Genomic DNA, 19,653 nt, shown 5'->3' with positions numbered 1-19,653 from the left:
AGCATGCAAGGACACGTGATGAGGCCATGTGATTGAAGTCTCCATCTTTTACTAGTAACTTTCCATGCACATATGACCCTGGACTCCATATTGGCCCGGAACTTTCCAGGCGCATGACCTGGGCTTAACTTGCAAGCTGTGACATCACTTGCTTTGTCTTCATTACTGCTTCTCCTCTCTGAACTGGGATTATCTAGGAAAGCTTTGAACAAAGTTATTGAATGACCCCCAACCTGTTGGGTGAACCAGAGAGACTTAAGCCAAGCTAGCAGATTTAACATCACTGCTATCATTCTGACCTGCAAACTCAGAAAATCAATTGTAATGTATATGATTCCTAACCATTAATAACTCTCCTTTAGTAATAAAACTTTTAGTTTGTATAGTTTCAAAGTGGTAGCCGTGTTAGTCTGTATCTTCAAAAACAACGAGGAGTCCTTGTGGCACCTTAGAGACTAACAAATTTATTTGGGCATGCTCATGGCACAAGGACTCCTCGTTGTTTTTAGTTACTAAAAGGATTAGCTACAAGCATGATTTTGGGGTCAGATCTGAGTTATATATTGACCTGGGGAAGTGACTGATTCTTTGGGATTGGAAGAACTTTATATATGATTAATCTCTTTTTCAGTAACCTCTCATCCGAAACTGATGTCTGCATGATGATAGGGGCTGGAATGCCTAAGGAGACTGTTTTTTTGCTTCTTGTTAACCAGTATGGTACTGGCCTTATCTTGGTAGTGGCTGGGTGAACTCTTAACATTAGAATAACCACCAGTTTGGCGTGTGTCTACCCTGAATTAGTCATTTTCAGTTCTGACCAATTCTAACACCAGGCACCCCTCCACAACTGGTAATAAAATTGGCTCATCAACAATGCCTAAGGCCTATAAAATGATATCATACTGGATATTTTCACCAATTCCCTCCAAAACCTACTTTATCAAAAAGTTTGTTAATGTATTCACATTCTTTAAGGCAGTTTTCTTCCAATGATTATTTATTCATACTGACCCAATCACATTCTGAAATTTTTTTATAGCTTTTTTTGTAAGACAAATGACAGATTTGTTTTGATAAAAGATCTCAAGGAATAGTTATAGCAATACATTTATGATGTAATTGTCCATGAATGTAAGCAATTCAAAGACAACGGTCTTTTCTTCTATAGGAATTAATGTGCATGCCTGAGAAAAATAAACATTTGAGAAAAACAAACAGCAGTAAAAAAAAATGTATCTAGGGACATTCTGACAAAACTATGTTATATTATGGTACAACAAAATAAACTCTCTGCATTCAAAAGGTAGCAGAATGGGGCCTTACATTTATTCATTCAATAAGATACATAACGAATTATAGACCACCATTTCATCTGCAGCAACTCTTCTCAAAAAACGTCCCAAACAAAGAATAAATGTTAATGTGTGTTGATGCATATTTGTTCAGATTTGGGTGTTGCGGTTTTTTTTTTGCCAACTTTGCAGGCCACATTTTTCAAGCAGCTCCATCTACCCCCCAGACAAAGCTTTTTTCCCTGTGCAGACAAACCCTGAATTTTGTGTGTCGCTAGATGTTTGAACAGGTAAACTGGGTAGCTTTCCTCCTACCTGCCCCTTCACCCATTACATCTATTGGAAACACACTGGATATATGTGAAATTTTGTGGGTGAACCTATTGTAAACTAAAGTGTAAAGTGACTTCTTATTACCCTATTAACATGCTGATACTGACCCACTTCACCTACTTTATTTAACTTTGATCATAATCAATAATTTAAAAGGTTATGCTGATGAAACTGAAAATGACATGATTTAGGGAGATAAACCTTGGATTTATTTATTGGGCTTTTTAGGGGGACAGGAATGAGGAGATTTCTGAAGATCTCTTTAATAGTTTAAACTACATTTCTACTCTGAAGTCACTCTACAAATGGCATTTGGATTCCGTATCTATTGTGTCTCAATTTCCATATCACACTGACCTCAGTATACAAGTAAAGGTATTATTTTCTGCCAGCCCAGTAAACTCAACCCAGACTCCAAAAGTCAAACTCAGTTATGGTTGTTTCCTGTAATATCAGTTTAACAGGACAAATCAGGTTCTCAGTTACACCTATACAAACCTATTCCTGTCAGACTGTGCCCTCCATGATGCATTTGTGACATCTGTTGTAGTCAATGACTTTATATAGTCATTGATTTCATCTGTAGTTGGAAATTTTTAAACAATTCTGATAATTTATAGGCAAAGTAGGAATAACATCCAGCTCACTCTCTCCAAGTTTTGTGGCCTGCAAGGCGAAGAATAGAAAAGGTCAATTAAAATTTATTTTTGTCACTAAAAGAAGTAGATACAATTCTGAATATAGATTGATAACAGATCAATTAAGTTAGAATGTTCTATTTTACATCCTCTGGTTTTAGAGAAGAACTGTAGCAGAGAAATGCTACTATTTTACTGGTGAAACAAGACCTATGTAATAACAGTCCCATAATGCAGGAACTGACATTCCTCCCCAGTTGTTAGTCCAGACCCATGGTACAAAAATGTTTACTGATCCTGAAAGAATTTGTATGGCTCTGCTAACCTGTTTCCAGCCCAAAGTTAAGAAACATTAGACTTTAAAAATCACCCATATCATTCTGCTAACCATCTTGATTTTTTACCCATGACTTCCATTATGGCTTTGACATGAACTGCCAGAATTAAAGACCGATTAATACAGATTTATATAAGTCCAGAATTTTAGATGATATGAACCATTCATTACTATCTCTAGCAATCTTTGGGTACTGGCCATTATCAGAATTCAAAAACAACAAACAACATGGAATGACAGTATTTTAGGGTCCAATAGGATCAGCCAGTCATATAATAAATGCCTTCTACCCCTGTGAAGCTGGGACTCATATTCCCCAACAGTAAAAGTATTTGTTGTTAACCCTAACAGTTCACGAGATATCAACATTCGAGATGATCCCTTGTACACTGATCTGATAATACATTATCGGCAGAGGTCCAACATGGTCTGTACCAACCCAGGAAAACCTCTAACCAGTAAAATTATCAGTACTTGCATCCTTGGCATACATAAAAAGTGTTTCTTTACAGATATTAAAGTATTTTGGTTTAAGCCAAAATCATCCTAAACTAACCCAACATAGGTTTCAGAGTAGCAGCCGTGTTAGTCTGTATTCGCAAAAAGAAAAGGAGTACTTGTGGCACCTTAGAGACTAACAAATTTATTAGAGCATAAGCTTTCGTGAGCTACAGCTCACTTCATCGGATGCATTTGGTGGAAAAAACAGAGGAGAGATTTACAGTGTGTATGATAAACCCATTGTTTCATGTTCTCTGTGTGTGTGTATATAAATCTCTCCTCTGTTTTTTTCCACCAAATGCATCCGATGAAGTGAGCTGTAGCTCACGAAAGCTTATGCTCTAATAAATTTGTTAGTCTCTAAGGTGCCACAAGTACTCCTTTTCTTTTAACCCAACATACTATAACCAGAACAAAAGTATGGTATATTGGAAAAATATGTTGAGAAAAGATGACAGGAATGAGGTAACAGACAAGGTGCAGCCTTGGGTAATGTAAAAACAGTTTATAAACTAATAAACCAAACAAACAGTGTATTTTATACTGTTCATTTTAAAATCAATCTGGAGACACTGCTTTTCTTTTAGCAAATGGGTTTATTGATATAACTGATCATAATTGTGTACAGCATGTATGCAACTCCTATTAGAAGAATATCCAGTGACAGAGCTAAACTAAGTGGGATATACAGTTTAATGCTAATGCAATCCCCATTAATTTCTAGCAATAACAATGGTGTTGTTCACTGATAATCACTTAATCACATGGGACTCATAGCTATATAGATATTTGAAAGTAAACAAGCCAAGAGTTTAAGATACTTACAAAATTAATTCAATTTAAGGACTGATCCTGCATTTCTTCAATCCAAATTTCATTCAGTCCTGCATCTTAGTGATTTTAAGTGAAAATTTTCCTGCATATGGACTACAAGTTTTTGTCCCTGAAAGATGCAGCTTCACGAAACTTTAGACTGAGGGTGAAATCCTAGCCCCATTGAAATCAGTAGAAAAATTCCGACTGAATTCAATCGGATCGATATTCACTTTGAAATACTCTCTGCACATAACTGGTAAGGGTTAAGACAAATTCTCCTAACACTCCCTCTTCACTGTATATGGACCCTAATATTAAGAAGCCATCTCCAGGGCATAAAAGGCTCATTCCCATTCAGTCACTGGATTCTCAACAAAGGTACTAATTACTATGGTGTCTTTTGTAAATATTTGTTCATTAAAAAGCAGACACCACTACATGACTTAGTTTAGGCTACCGAACAATCATCCGACCATAAACAAAGACTTTCTGGTCAGCACCAACCTAGGTCAAATGTGAACCAGTGACACAGAGATCGACACCTCCATATATCATCAAACTCATGAGCCATTCAGTTCCTCAAGAGTTCATTTGAGGCTCTAGGTAAAATGAATAGGAGCAGAAGTAACATCAATGGTCTCAAAAACATATTGAACTCCTTCTAAAATATTTGCATATAATTGTAACCACAGTTTGGACTTTTTTTAAATTAGCCCATTTCTAGATCACACAAAAAGAACTAATGTAACTAAACCACCAAGTTAATAAAGGCAGAAGCACATTTTTGTAAATATTTAGGGAAGTAAAACTCCCAGAAAGTAGAGAGCAGCTGATCATAAAATGACTAACACTACTCAGAAAACAAAAATGCATTCAAATAAAAGTAATATACTACTGCAAGAGATTAACTCAAGATAAAGATTTAACTTTATCATTACTCAACTGGCTGAGCAAAACACTGAGAAACACAGATTAACATAAAAAAAATCAATGGATTTCACAGTGAAGGTACAAGTACATATAAAACTAATTTTAGTACAGTAAAACTAAGAGAATTACTTATTGGCATAAGTTGTTTCACATTTCTGAATATCCTCCACCTCTTATTGTTAAAGAAGGAATGCATCTATGCTACCTATCAATCAATAATTCACCTTAATATGAATTTAGGTAGCTACGAAGATGGATTATTTGAAGGTCAGTGATCCACTGACCAACCATGTACCCAGACAACTAAAACACACATTAAAGTGTAGAAGTACCAAACAGTATTTAAAACACAATTTTGAAATAATTCCCTGTAAACATGTTACAAAACTTGTGTTAGTTTTCCCCTAGTGGTGTCAGCAATATATTCCTGCAAAATAAAATCAATTGCATTACTGTTTTTTATTTAAAAGATATAAAACACACCACACATACACACAGTTGTCTTGCGTTCTATTTGAGTTAAAACACCCACATCATTCAAACGCTCCATATTCCATACTGTTCAGATACTTGCATGTTGCAGAATTCACTATTGATGCTGTTCCTAAAGTCTTATTTCAACAATATGCCTAGGAAGTGATGATGGGTTTAAAAAGTCAGTGTTCAGTAAACTTTAAACATACTCTTGTATCACATCAGCTATTTGGATTATTTGTTTGGACTAGTGAAAGATAACCTGGACCTTCTTAACACAGTGCAAGAAGATTATCCTGAAAGATACAATACATAAACTGCTGGCTCTGACGACAGAGTCCACCCCTGCTGCTATGGCATTAGCCTCCGATACTCTTCTGCTCTAGACAGCAATTATTTTAAAATGCAGAGTTACTTCCTTAGGTAGTGATTTTTTTTTTAATCTTCAAGCAAGTACTAATATTTTTAAGGATTTCTTTATAATAAATGTGCCAGACCAAACCCAACCCCACATAACCTCTCCTGGTAACTGGGATGTGCCCACGAGGAGACCTCCAGCCTCCTCCTACCCTGCAGAAGGAACACTGATATTTTGAGATTGCAGTGATGGAATTATGTAACAAGCTTGGGTCCTAATCGGTTAGACGCACCCACATGGAGCTTACTAGGTCTTACTGCAGGTGCCCATTTCAACCCACTCCCACTCTGCTTGGCAACAGCCTTAAATTCCACACAGCTCTGCCCTCGCTGAGGCAACAGGAGGGAGAGGGGAACTACAACTCCCAGTCCGCCCTGCTGAACCATGATGCCAGCATGGGGCCAGCTGGAGTTGTAGTTTCCACAGGCCACACTGCTAGTCAGCGAATCGCTGCTGCAGCAGGTGGTCGTCCCCACGCCGGGCACTGCTGCTGTCGGCAAAGCGCTCGCAGGGGAACTCGATGAGGTCAGTCTCACTGAGAGCACAAGCGACGGCACCGCGGGGTGGGCGATGGGACTGGAAGCCAGAAAAGTCGGCAGAGACACCAGTGCCCATGGAGCGGGAGCGGCCGGCGGGTTGAGTACATCTGCCAGCACATGCACCGGCGCTGCCTGCCGCCGCCCCTGTATTTTTCCTCCGCACCAGGCGGGATACCCAGGCTGCCAGGGCCGCAAAGAGCAGCAGCGCATTCACCGCCAGCAATACCAATGTGAGGAGCTGCTGGTCTGGGCCGCTAGCTGTGCCCCCGTTGGGCAGGGTGACCAGCCCCACACAGTGGTCCCGGGGCGCCACAGGGCAGATTCGGCCACCCAGCACCCCCTCCACACAGACCAGGTAAGGGGTGTCAGGTCGCAGCTCCCGGAGGGTGGCGGCTGGCTCGCTCCGCTCCGCCAGGTAGACAAAGCGCTGGAACTTGACAGCGGCCCCAAAGCGGTCAAGAGGAGCCTGAAGCGCACGGCCCCAGCAGGCGGGGACTGCGGTGAGGCCGCACCCACCAGCGCACGGTCACTGAGCTAGTGCTGACCGCCTCGACTGACAGGTTGCACAGGAAAGAGCTTGTTGAAGTCACAGGGGGTCAGATACCAGCGGGGGCCCCAGCTGCAGAGGGGGCTAGGTGGAGCTTCCTCGCCTGCCGAGGCCATGCAGGGCCAGCCAGAGGCGAGGAGATGGCCTGGAGCTGCCGAGCAGGTCGAGTAGGGAGGTAGTAGGGTGGGCTCTGCTCTCCTCCGGCTGCCTCGCCTGAAGCAGGCCCCTCCTGAGCACCCAGCAGGCGCATGGTGGAGGCAGAGGGCAGGGATCCGGGTCCCCCTTGGGCCGGGCTGCGGCTGCTGTTGCCCCCAAGCCCCTCAGGAGCCAGAATCAGCTGCCACTGTTGCTCCCTGGGTTGCTGCCCTGTTGCAGGTGGTGGGGAGGGAAATGGGAAGGCCCCGCTGTGGCAGTCGGGCGCCATCGGGCGGCAGCAGGCTGTGCATCCTGAAGGTAGTCGAGGTACTGCCGGCCAGGGCAGGTGGCAGGTGGCACTGCACAAAGACGGTGAGCAGCCGGCCCTGTGAGTGCCGTGTGCACCAGCCAGCGCTTCAGGCCCCTCAGGCGGCAGTCGCAACTCCAGGCGTTGCCGTCCAGCTCTAGGTGCTGAAGAGCCAGGCTAGAGGTGAAGAGCTCTCCTGGCAGCATGGCCAGTGCGTTGTCGCGTAGGCTGAGCTCCCGCAACTTGGGCAGGGGGCCAAAAGCAGCAGGGTGCAGGGCAGCCAGCACTTGCGGCTCAGGTCCAATGCTTCCAGGCTGCGCAGCGGCTCCAGCAAGGTGGCGGGCAGGTGACTCAGCAGGTTCCCATCCAGTCGCAGCTCCTTCAGTGCCCCCAGCCCAGCGAAGGCATTTGGCGCCAGCTGAGCTAGCCGGTTGCTGCTGAGCGAGAGCTTGGCCAGGCTGGGCAGGTGCTGAAAGAGGCCCCCACCCAGCTGCTGCAGGCTGTTGCCAGAGAGGAGCAGTGTGCTGAGCGAGCCCAGTGACCCAAAGGTCTCTGGGTGACGCAGCGAACTCTGCTGGTTCCCAGACAGGTCAAGGAAGCGCAGTTTGGCCAGGCCAGCGAAGGCGCCACGGCTCAGCCAGCGGATGTGGTTGGATTCCAGGTGCAAGTAGAGCAGGTTGGGCAGCCCTGAGAAGGTGGCTTCGCCCAGCGAAGCCAGCGCGTTGCCGTCCAGCCGCAGCTTGACCAGGCTGCCCAGGCCGGCGAAGGAGGCAGTGCTCAGGCGGCCAATCTCATTAGCATTCACGTAGAGGATGCGCAGCTTGGCCAGCGGGCGGAGGGTGCCCGGCACCAGCGCCACCAGCCGGTTGTTGCCCAGGTAGAGCTCCTCCAACAGCGCCAGGCGCTCGAAGGCCTTGGGGTGCAGCCAGCGGATGCGGTTGTACTGCAGGTCCAGGCGCTGTAGCCCCGCCAGGCGGTGGAAGTCGAAGGCAGAGATGTTGGCGATGAAGTTGCCCCCAAGGCTGTAGGTCAGGATGCTCTGGGGGTCGGCCGTTTTGGGCACAGCCCGCAGCCCCCGGTTGGTGCACAGGAGGTGCTGCTGCAGCTGGCAGTCGCATGGCTCCGGGCACATGGACTCCACGGGGGGAAGCAGCAAGAGGAGGGAGAGGCAGCCACAAAACAACCACGGCAGTAGCAGCAGGAGCATTAAGCCGAGCCTGCGAGGCGCCTCCATCCCGGGAAGAGCTGCGGCGGGCTGCTTCCCCCGCCGGCTTTGTGTCTCTCCAGCATCCCACCCCCCTTCCCAGCGGCTGCTACTCGGCCCCTCCTCCGCTCTGCGGGACAAGGTCTGAGCTCCGCCGGCAGCGGATGCGGCGCGCCCTGCCCAGCACCCGGGCTACTTGTTGCACTGGCTGAGCCGGGGGAGCCGTCGCTGGACTCGGGATCCCCGGGCAGGAGCCGCCGCCGCCGCCGCAGCCCCTCTCGGGCCCGCCTCGCTCCGTTGAAGCCGCTGCCGCTCCAGCCGCGCAGCCCCGCGCCGGCCGCTCTCCCTGCCCGGCGGGGCGCGGGAGGGGCCCCGCGTGCAGGCGAAAGAGCTGGGGTCGTCCCGAGGGACCCTCCGCCCCCGCTCCTCTCGGCTCTGGCACGGGCGGGGCGGAGCGAGGGGGCAGAGCGGCGGAAAGACCAGCGCGGAAACTTGCCGAGAAAACCGAGCGGAAACTCGGACTTCCCACACTCCCCCCCCCCCCCGCCCCCAGGGGGAGCGGGGCTGGCGGAGCGGAGGCAGAGCCCGGACCTCGCCAAGGGGGAGAGGGGACGTGGGCAGCAGAGGAGGACAAGAGGCTAAACCAGGAGGCGGCGGGGCGCGCGCCCCTTTTTTGGAGCGCCGGAGCCGTGGCCCCGCCCGCGCTGCTCCTCTTCCCGCCCGCCGCCCGCCTCTTCGCCCCGCCCCCGGCTCCCAACCCCTCGCGCCCCTCCCTCCAGGCTCCCGAGCGCTCGCGCCTCTCTGCTCCCGCCCCCCGCCGCCACCGCCGCCGCCGCTCTGGGAGCGCTAAGTAAACGCACGGGCGGCAGATAAAGCGCGGTGGTTTTAATTTAAAGCGCGGCGGGGAGGAGTTGAAGTAAACTGGCCCCTTCTAGCTGTATTTAGAAACCTGCCAAAGGCACTAATCAGGGTTTGGCACAGGTTAGGTCCCGATGAAACAAATAGAAAAGGAGGACTTGTGGCACCTTAGAGACGAACCAATTTATTTGAGCATAAGCTTTCCTGAGTTTCATTGCATCCGATGAAGTGAGCTGTAGCTCACGAAAGCTTATGCTTTAATAAATCTGTTAAGTCTCTAAGGTGCCACAAGTCCTCCTTTTCTTTTTGCGGATACAGACTAACACGGCTGCTACTCTGAAACCTGTCATTATGCAAGGCACTGAATTTAGCCGTATAGAGTGGAAATCTGTCAACTTCATGAAAAAACTCGCACACATACAGACAGACATCATCTTCTCTGTGTGTGTATATAAATCTCCCCTCTGTTTTTTCCACCAAATGCATCCGATGAAGTGAGCTGTAGCTCACGAAAGCTTATGCTCTAATAAATTTGTTAGTCTCTAAGGTGCCACAAGTCCTCCTTTTCTTTTTGCGAATACAGACTAACACGGCTGCTACTCTGAAACCTATGAAACAAATGGTTATGAAAGGACTAAACCTCCCCTAGCCCAGCAGGACAGGAACCCTGAGCCTTTTTCTGCCCCCCCGGGCAGTCCTCCCCTCACAGCTGCTAAGGCACAGGGAAGTTGTCAATGCAGCCTCAACAACACGCCAGGCTCTTTAGAAGGGTATTGAGACCCGGTCCCTGCCCCCCAAAGAGTTTACAGTCGGTAGGGGGGGAGGTGGGAAGAAGGCAGTAGAAAGCCACAGCTCTGAACATCGAAGTAAGGTGCAGGGCCTGGTTAGTTCCCTAATTTTTTTTTAAGCATGTGTTGGGAGGGAAGTCAGAAGAAGGGTGGGATAGGGTGACTAGATGTCCTGATTTTATAGGGACAGTCCCGATTTTGGGTCTTTTTCTTATATAGGCTTCTATTACTCCCCAGTCCCTGTGCTGATTTTTCACATTTTCTGTCTGGTCACCCTAGGGTGGGAAGATTAGGGTTTGAAGGAAGACATGCATATAGGGTGACCAGATGTCCCAATTTTATAGGGGCATAAGTCCCAATATTTTGGGCTTTTTCCTATATTGGCACCGATTTCTCCCCAACCCATCCCGATTTTTCACATTTGCCATCTGGTCACCCTACATGCATATTAAAGGCAGGCATGGAGAAGAGAGAGGGTACATGGCAGCTTGGTGCTGAGAGGGGGATGCAAACTGAAAAAAATATTCACTATCATCTGCAGTTGGCCAGAAGAAAAAGTCTCCAATCCTATGGAAGACAGATCTAGACAAAACGATCCATAGATTTTTAATATCTAGGCTGGAATACTTCAACTCTCTTCCTCAAGGAATGAAGCGCCATTCCATTAAAAATCTCCAACTTGCTCAGAATAAGCAGCCTGGCTGTCCAGCAACATAGGATGCCAAAAACATATAACCCTAATGTATTGCTGTCTGCAATGGCTCCCCATAGAAATCATGGAGTAGGAGAGTTCAGGGCACCTTTCTCTTCCTAATAGCATCACTTCAGTTACATCCAGGTTAATTTTCACTAGCTGTTCTTCTTCCACCTGCCAATCTTGGAAAGCTAAAAAGAACTGGAATCACAAGGATGAAAATAAAGGAAAAATTCAGAGAAGATATGAAACACTTTTAGTCCACATGATTGATCCCAAGTACAAATCCAATCAGCTGAAACTGGAACAGAAAGAATCAGGTGAAATATCTCTGGTGGAATATATTGTTCAGTATCCTCCCTTCCTTTTCTAGCAGTTTAAAACTGAATATCCAGATTTTTCCTCAAAAATCTGTTTGCAAAGGAGATTGTCACATCATGTTGCTTCAAAATGGAGCATTGTGAAAATAAACATCAGAAGTCAGAATAGTTGAATTCAGAACTTAATCAACTTTTAAAAGGTATGGAATACTTGTGGCACCTTAGAGACTAACAAATTTATTAGAGCATAAGCTTTTGTGAGCTACAGCTCACTTCATCGGATGTATTTGGTGGAAAAAACAGAGGAGAGATTTATATACACACACAGAGAACATGAAACAATGGGTTTATCATACACACTGTAAGGAGAGTGATCACTTAAGATAAGCCATCACCAGCAGCAGGGGGGAGGGAGGGGAAAGGAGGAAAACCTTTCATGGTGACAAGCAAGGTAGGCTAATTCCAGCAGTTAACAAGAATATCAGATTTCAGAGTAGCAGCCGTGTTAGTTTGTATTCGCAAAAAGAAAAGGAGTACTTGTGGCACCTTAGAGACTAACAAATTTATTAGAGCATAAGCTTTCGTGAGCTACAGCTCACTTTGAGCTGTAGCTCACGAAAGCTTATGCTCTAATAAATTTGTTAGTCTCTAAGGTGCCAAGAATATCAGAGAAACAGTGGGGGGTGGGGTGGGAGGGAGAAATACCATGGGGAAATAGTTTTACTTTGTGTAATGACTCATCCATTCCCAGTCTCTATTCAAGCCTAAGTTAATTGTATCCAGTTTGCAAATTAATTCCAATTCAGCAGTCTCTCGTTGGAGTCTGTTTTTGAAGCTTTTTTGTTGAAGTATAGCCACTCTTAGGTCTGTGATCGAGTGACCAGAGAGATTGAAGTGTTCTCCAACTGGTTTTTGAATGTTATAATTCTTGACGTCTGATTTGTGTCCATTCATTCTTTTACGTAGAGACTGTCCAGTTTGGTATGGACTCATGTCTAGCAATCTAAGTCATCAGTCAAGCATGGTTTTAGCACACTTGAATTAATTTGGTTGAAACTTCATAATAAATGCTGAAAAGCATTTACATTTGTAGTATTATCAGTATCTCAGGATGGAAACGAGAGGCTTGTCTGCCTAAGTGAGGTGGGAGACTTGTATTCTTGTATTTTACTTACAGAATTGCAAGCTTGAAGAATAAGTATGCTTATAGAGTGAATGTGATCTGTTTCATTTAATAAAACTATGACTTTTTATTAAATAACCTTGTCCATCTTACTCTCTTGATTCCTAACATCCCCAGTGAAGAGTTCCATCCCAGTTTTCCAACTTAGTCTTGACCTCACATTGGATGTATTTTATTTCAAGTCTTTAATATCCAGCTCAAACAATATGAGAAGTTGGCCCATAAAGGCTGCAGCATTTGAGGCTTTCTTTCATGGTTGTCAATTCTATTACTCTGCCTCTGACGGATTTTTTTTATTTTTATTTAGAGGTAGAACCCAGTTAGCTGGTGGATGGATTTCTTTTAACTCAAATTGAGTCATTATATAGTTTATTTAGAAAAAATACTCAGAAAAGTGACTGTGAAATGACATGTTTATCTATCCCTTAAGAATTTCCATCCCAAAAGTGCTCAATTTACAAAAGAGGGGGGAAGCATCACTTGACTAATTATCATCCCTACAAAAAGAAAAGGAGTACTTGTGGCACCTTAGAGACTAACAAATTTATTAGAGCATAAGCTTTCGTGAGCTACAGCTCTCATCATGAAGTGAGCTGTAGCTCACGAAAGCTTATGCTCTAATAAATTTGTTAGTCTCTAAGGTGCCACAAGTACTCCTTTTCTTTTTGCGAATACAGACTAACACGGCTGCTACTCTGAAACCTGTGATCATCCCTACAGACTCACTGTAATTCCTTTTTTCTTCATACATCATCACAAATAATAAAGATCAGATTATGCATAATGCAGAGCCTTTGCTTTCTTTCTATGCCTTGCAACATCTAGCCAGGTATTGTTTTCAGTGGGTTAGGCTGGAATTTAGTAAACAATTTATTGTTGATGCTCAAGAAGGAAAAGAATCAATCATAGTCATCCTTATGCATATGGGCTCTACACTGCCTAGAGGAGTAAAAGAAAAAGGGTAAACTTATTTTTCCCACTAACAAGCAATTATGACTAAATGCATTTTAGGATCATATCTGTAGAGGTAAAAGATGCCACGTTTACTGTTCCTTTTTGGAGCTAGAATAGAAGAATGACCATACTGAGTCAGACCAATGGTCCATCTAGCCTAGTATCCTGTCTTCTAACAGTGGCTAATGCTAGGTGCTTCAGGGAGAATGACTAGACTAGGCAATCATTGAGTGATCCATCCCATCATCCACTCCCAACTTCTGGCAATCAGAGGCTAGGGACACTCAGAGCATGGTGTTGCATCCTTGCCCATTGTGCCTATTGATGGACCTACCCTCCCTGAACTTATCTAGTTCTTTTTTGAACCCTGTTATAGTTTTGGCCTTCTCAACATCCCCTCGTAGCAAGTTCCACAGATTGACTGTGTATTGTGTGAAGAAATACTTCATTTTGTTTGTTTTATACCTGCTTATTAAGTTTATTGGATGATCCCTATTTCTTGTTATGTGAAGGAGTAAATACCTTTTTCTTATTCACTTTCTCCGTAACAGTCAAGTATTATAGTGTTATTATACATATGCTTGGCAGAATTCAATTTTTATTTTTTATAATTTTGACTTTTTTTTTAAGCACCTTTTTATTTACTTAAATTTTGACAGTCGTGAAAAACTTGGAGCGGAGTCAGGCAATAATTGTTTAATGAGAGGAGACATTGAAATTCAAAAAGGAAAGCTTTAACTGTTAAAACACAAATTGTCATCATCACATGTGAGAATATACAAAGTGTCCTTAAACTCTAAGTTCTCAAATAGCATTTTTCTTACTTTGCCTATCTGTAAATTTCAGTTATCGATGGAAATATTTTTTCATCAGTTTGTGTGTCTGTAGTGATACCAACATTTACCAATAAATCTAATCCTTCCAAACCTAATTATACACAAGCTCCATGGGTTTTAAAGAGATCCTTGAATTTGAAGTTTAAGCTATGTGGAGTGCTGAAAAGCATGAGCATATCTGACAGACTAATCTGTACAATGTGAGTTTCCTGGTTAAATAGTCTCAAAGCTCACCCATTAAAGCATCTCTTGCGCGGTCAATTGTTTTCTTTGCCAGTGAGTATGTCAGTGTTCAACATCAGCGCCAATACTGCAGATACCATAAAGCAGGATAATGTGAGTATGCTGATGCCAAATGTGATAAATAATTTATTTTTTTTCTTTAAAACTTTATGGTTTCCCTGTGGAAGCAATTCATCTACCACATGTAGTTTATATTGGTTGAAATTACCACACTGCAAGACATTTTAAATAAGGGTAAACCTCTTTTTCTGGTATGATAACTTGCTTTCATTTAAGAATGGAATGTCACTTGAGACCTCCAACTCCTCTTCAGAAAGAAAGCATGATTCCCAGATTCACAGTTAATGTTCTAAACCTTGTCTGGTCAGTGAAATGGAGGCTACCAGATGTTTAATAGATATCTGGATGCTTTCCTAGGGGGAATCCCAGACTGTAAAGCGTGGCCTACCAGTTACAAATATCTTTTAAATCTTTAAAGAACTAAATATTTGAGTAAAGGATGTATAAGGATTACTTAACATGTGTCACTAGCTAAAATATTCTCTTATAATTGTTTGTTTTCGCTCAGAAACATAACCAAAAACCACTGACTTCTGCAAAATACTGACTGTAGTTGTGTTATTTTACTAAGGTACAGCCAGTTCGCTTTTTAAAACAGTCTTGTGCTTGGTGTTAGGTTTCATATTGATAGCAAGTCATGCCCTAGTGTTGAACAAATGCATAATGTCCAAGAAGTGCCAGCCTGTTTCTTTAGCTGCATACTTCAACTATATAATCGATATCATTGTAAACTCACACCTAAATAACTATGCTAGATTAAATTTAACTAAAGCAAAACATATAATTAATCTAACTACAAAATCAGAGTATAGATACTGTTACGAGCATAAATATCCATAAAAATAAAGGGGAGGATTATGTACCTAATTTCACTTTTCAGAGTTCACTTACTCAGTGACCTTTGCCATTATGGACCAGTTATTAACTGGCTGTTATCTGTTTATGCATTCAATCTTTGCAGTAGTGTTAGAGTAGTTTTTCCATAACCATGTAGGTGAATTGGATGCTTTCTCCATATAAGGTGATCATCACAACTGATGTATTGTCCTTTTACGATGACATCCATTTTTGATGGGGCATTCTTCTTTACTCCCAATCAACTTTATAATGTATGGTGGCTGTAATAGTTAGAGAATCCATAGGAGAAAGACCTTGAAACAAAATATGGCTCAGGCCAGGACGCCTCCTTTTGTGTCAAATTGCAACTAAATTATTAAATACAATCTGTTAAACGTACGAGTGTGCGAGGAAGACCTATGGAATCATAAAATCTGCCGCATAACTAGTTTGCATGAGATTTAAGTGGTGAGATACTATTGGCTAGATCGTTATTTGGTGTAAATCATCATTGCTCCAAGGAACTAAGTAAAACTATGCAGACTTGCATCATCTGAGGAGATAGCCCAATAGTCCTGATACAACAGTGTATCAGGAGTTCCTCACGTACTTTAAGTTAAGCTTGTGTTAAAGTATTTTGCTTCATCAGGGCTTCTAAGCACTGCCCATTGCTGTGGTGAGTACTTTGCTGGTCATGAACAACAAGATCAACTGCTTATTTCTAACAAAGTGATAGTACTATACTTAACTGAAAAATCTGGAAGAGAAGGCACGCTGCTGAATTGTCATATGCTGGAACTAGAAAGACTCTTCTGAATGAAGCATAATTTATTTCTGAAAATTGTCACCATTTCTTCCTGTGTACACTTTATAATACAATATATGTAAAATTAAAGACTATAGTTTTAAAGGACCAGGACACATTATAAAATCACCTGTCTGTCTTAATCATTGGATAGTCCATAATGTTTTAAGTAAATTGACTTACAAACCTGTGCGCATTTGTGGTGGTGGACTTAAACATCCTCCGTCTCTTATTACTGTGGACAGTAAGCCTTTCAAGGTAGGGAGATATTTTTTTCAAAATCCTGTAATGGAAATAGTTCTGTTCAGCCAATTCATTTATACAAGTTCTCTGATAAAAAAATGTTTGCAGACTTCTTCAAAACATTGGGTAATTGAAGCCAAAGGGCCTGGAAAATTAAATGAAAGCAGCATCATTATGCTCCTTGCATTCTTTATATCTTTATAAATATTTGTACTTTGATTATACTGTACTACTTAGTACCACATGATGAAATGTGGTATTGGATCAAAGCTGCTGGCCACACTATAGGAGAGCTTTGTTTAAAAGGCTGACCTTAACATTAATGGTATTCCAGTATGTTTAACGTTATTACACCATAAATGACCTCAGAAGGATGTTTCAATAAGCTAAAAATCTAGAAGCAAGTCTTCCCATCCATTTCCTCAAACTAAAGTGAAATACCATTGTTGCCTCCTTTAAAAAAAAAACACACAAAAAAAACAGTAGTACCAGCCTTATAGAGATGGTAACCAAAAAAAACCAAACCCCACATTAAGAACACTAAGGTTGCAAAATCAAGAACTCAAAAAGTTAAGAAATTCCATTATTTAGGTTGCCTGTGAAACTTAATTCAGCCTCTTTTCATGTATCCATTATGATTGTCTAATTACATAATCATAGAATTTTTCCATAGTATCCTCACCTCATTCAGTGCACTGCATGGACCATGCTCACCGAAGAGGCAGCTGTTGGTATTCTTTTTATTGTCCTCATTCAGTGTGTGGCCTAACACCTTATTTACCGCTCACTGTCTAAACCCAGTACTGAATACTGTTTCCTTGTGTGCATTTCTGTGGGACTCATCATTGTAATATCTGAGTCCTTCATGAACATTAATTTATTTTAACACCTTAGTGAGATAGGAAGGCATTGTCCCCATATTACAGATGGGGAACTGAGGCAGAGAGAGATTAAGGCCAAAATTGTCAAATGTCCAGCAATTTTGGGTGCCCATCTTGAGATGCCTACCACCTGATATCTAGGAGAATAGCACTCTATTCAATGTACAGCTCTCATTAACTTCACTTGCAGCCGTGAGTGCTCAGGACTAATTTCTTAGCACAAAGCAATCCTATCCAATCTGAAAATATGGAGATTGTGCTTAAATAAAAGTTGTGTTCATCTTGCATCTCTTAAAAAGTCAAATACTTAAGTCAATTTCCAAACGTGAATGTCTTCTTGAGGGAAAAGATTGCTACTCTCTCTCAAGTAAGCATAAAATCTCTCCTGTTTTGATTTTTTTTGTTACCTCACTCCACCCTCTCATCTGGTATAAATCAGTGTAGCCCTATTGCTTCTGATAGTTATGCAGATTTATATCAGTTGAAGAGTTGGTCTAGTGACACCCAGAGGTTTCCAATCACTTACTACTTTTAACATTGTCAAAGTTTCCACAACCTATGGAGGTTGATTCTTGTACATTGCAATAGGTATAAAAGATCAAAGAATAATCAAATGAAACTGAAGATTATGTTCAACAAAATAAACACAGTTTTGTCAGTAACAGCCGCTTTGCTATAGATTGCTCACATTGGATGAGAATAAGCAAGATAAAACAGTGTATGTTGAAAGTGAGAGGGTCAGTTTTCTATATGCTGTTAAACCAGCGTCTGTGCAGTAACTTCACTGGGTGTCAGTCTGGCTTTCCACGAGTCCGAGCACACAGTATAGCAGCATTTAAGCTCTTGTGATTGTTAGAATGATATCCAATAATTTAACTTTATTTTTAAAAAAAGGAATATAGTTTATCTTTGTATCTGCTCCCCTAACTATTCGCTTAGTGTGTCCCTCCCTTCAGCTTTGCACTTTTCTTCAAAACTGCCCCTTAGGTTTAGAACAGCTTTGCCCTTCCTGTGTGCCAAGTGCTCTCTTCCTCTTTAAAACATACTTCTTTCGGGAAACCTTAAGCTGTACAGCGATCATTGTATAGTCTACATTAGTGACTGTGATATCTTCAGAAGAGGGTCCTTGTCTTTACCTGCTTGTAAAGAACTAAGCATTTTATGGAATTAAATAATGCCATAATTAAAATGTGGACACAATATACAGAGAAAAGAGGCAAGTTATTGACTGACTAACTCAAATACAGTCCCTGAGGGACAATTCAGAGTTATAGCAAAGAAGAAAAATATCTGAAATGGAAGTTATGGAAGATTTTTTGTTGTTGCCATATATCATCTGTGCATAATTGTAGCCTGCAGGAATTGAAAAGGATTTAGAAACTTTGGAACTTGTCTATTTCAGTAGAGGAAATCTCCAGGCTGGATGAAGCTATCAAGTCTAAATAAGATAATGGCTGAGTTCTACCAAAAGTTTAGAAAGAGAAATCCCCATTTTATTCCATTTTCTTGAAAGCTGAAGTAAGGAACACTGCAGTCTATTAGACTTGGACTTCAATCTCTTGATCACCGAAAATGACAGAGGCCTTCAGTTCTTGCATCATTTTAATTATAGAGTTTTTTAAAAATCACACTTTTCACAAAATTAATTGAGATTATACTCCACCCTTTGGTAGGTAATTTGTTAAAATTAAAAAATACACATCAGCAAATTTGAGAGCTGTATTTAAATTTAAAAGTGAGATTAAGTACGCTGTAATTGAGATGCCTCTGACTACAAAAAAGATACTTGACAGATGAGAATAGGATGAGTTTCTTTTAAATGAAATTCTGAACCTATATATACACATTTAGAATTCAAATTCTAGTACAGCATTGGGAGCTACATGTATCCAGTGGTCAGTGCTTTGCAATGGAAGAGCCTCAGTTGTATTCAGCGAACATGATAAACATGTCTTGTCACCTCTTGTTTATCTTAGTGACAGCACATGTAAAATGATCAGAGCTAGCCAAACAACAGACTTAGATGGAGTGAGGGGAATTGTTTTAAATACGCAGAATTTACTCAAATGGAAAATTCCAAACTACTGCTGAGAATGGTGAGTTAGTTTTGAAATGGTAAAAAATTGGGAGGAGTAAGATAGTGTCACACTATCTGTTCTGTTTAACTATACTTTTTGTCACAGTTGCATTTTAAATGGCTAAACAAAAGGACATAAAATATTTTAAGGATTTTACTTGAATTAGGGGTTGTAAAAATCCCTCCAGTCTGGAGCCTTTCAAGTCTAAGGCCTGTTGGTCAAAGCACTCAACGTGACCTCAAACGGTGGTGGCAATAGCATATGAAGAGAGAGTTGGTTTTTTAGATAGCCAGTTCCCAAACCAAATAAAGTTTTATAAAATAATGTCAACAGCTTTCATGATACCTGGACTTCCAGTCTGTCTCACATCAAGGTAAGAAATGGCTGATGCCCAAAGGA

The 19,653-nt window shown here is 42.3% G+C and overlaps 1 protein-coding gene across 1 annotated transcript; it reads right to left on the bottom strand.

Annotated features, from left to right (window-relative positions):
- Positions 1 to 4,636: 4,636 nt before the first annotated feature.
- TRIL (TLR4 interactor with leucine rich repeats) lies at positions 4,637 to 9,108 on the bottom strand. The gene is given in 11 exon segments (XM_043509121.1): positions 4,637 to 6,363; positions 6,365 to 6,391; positions 6,393 to 6,434; positions 6,436 to 6,757; positions 6,759 to 6,961; positions 6,964 to 7,053; positions 7,055 to 7,243; positions 7,245 to 7,367; positions 7,369 to 7,559; positions 7,562 to 8,618; positions 8,660 to 9,108. Coding segments are annotated over 10 exon segments (2,316 nt in total). The 5' UTR covers positions 8,505 to 8,618; positions 8,660 to 9,108; the 3' UTR covers positions 4,637 to 6,177.
- Between the last annotated feature and the right edge of the window lie 10,545 nt (positions 9,109 to 19,653).

This window comes from Dermochelys coriacea, chromosome 2 (genome assembly GCF_009764565.3).
Source record: "Dermochelys coriacea isolate rDerCor1 chromosome 2, rDerCor1.pri.v4, whole genome shotgun sequence".
Classification (NCBI taxonomy): Eukaryota; Metazoa; Chordata; order Testudines; family Dermochelyidae; genus Dermochelys; species Dermochelys coriacea.
The sequence above is the reverse complement of the archived record's forward strand: the minus strand, read 5'-3'. Positions and strand labels throughout refer to the sequence as shown.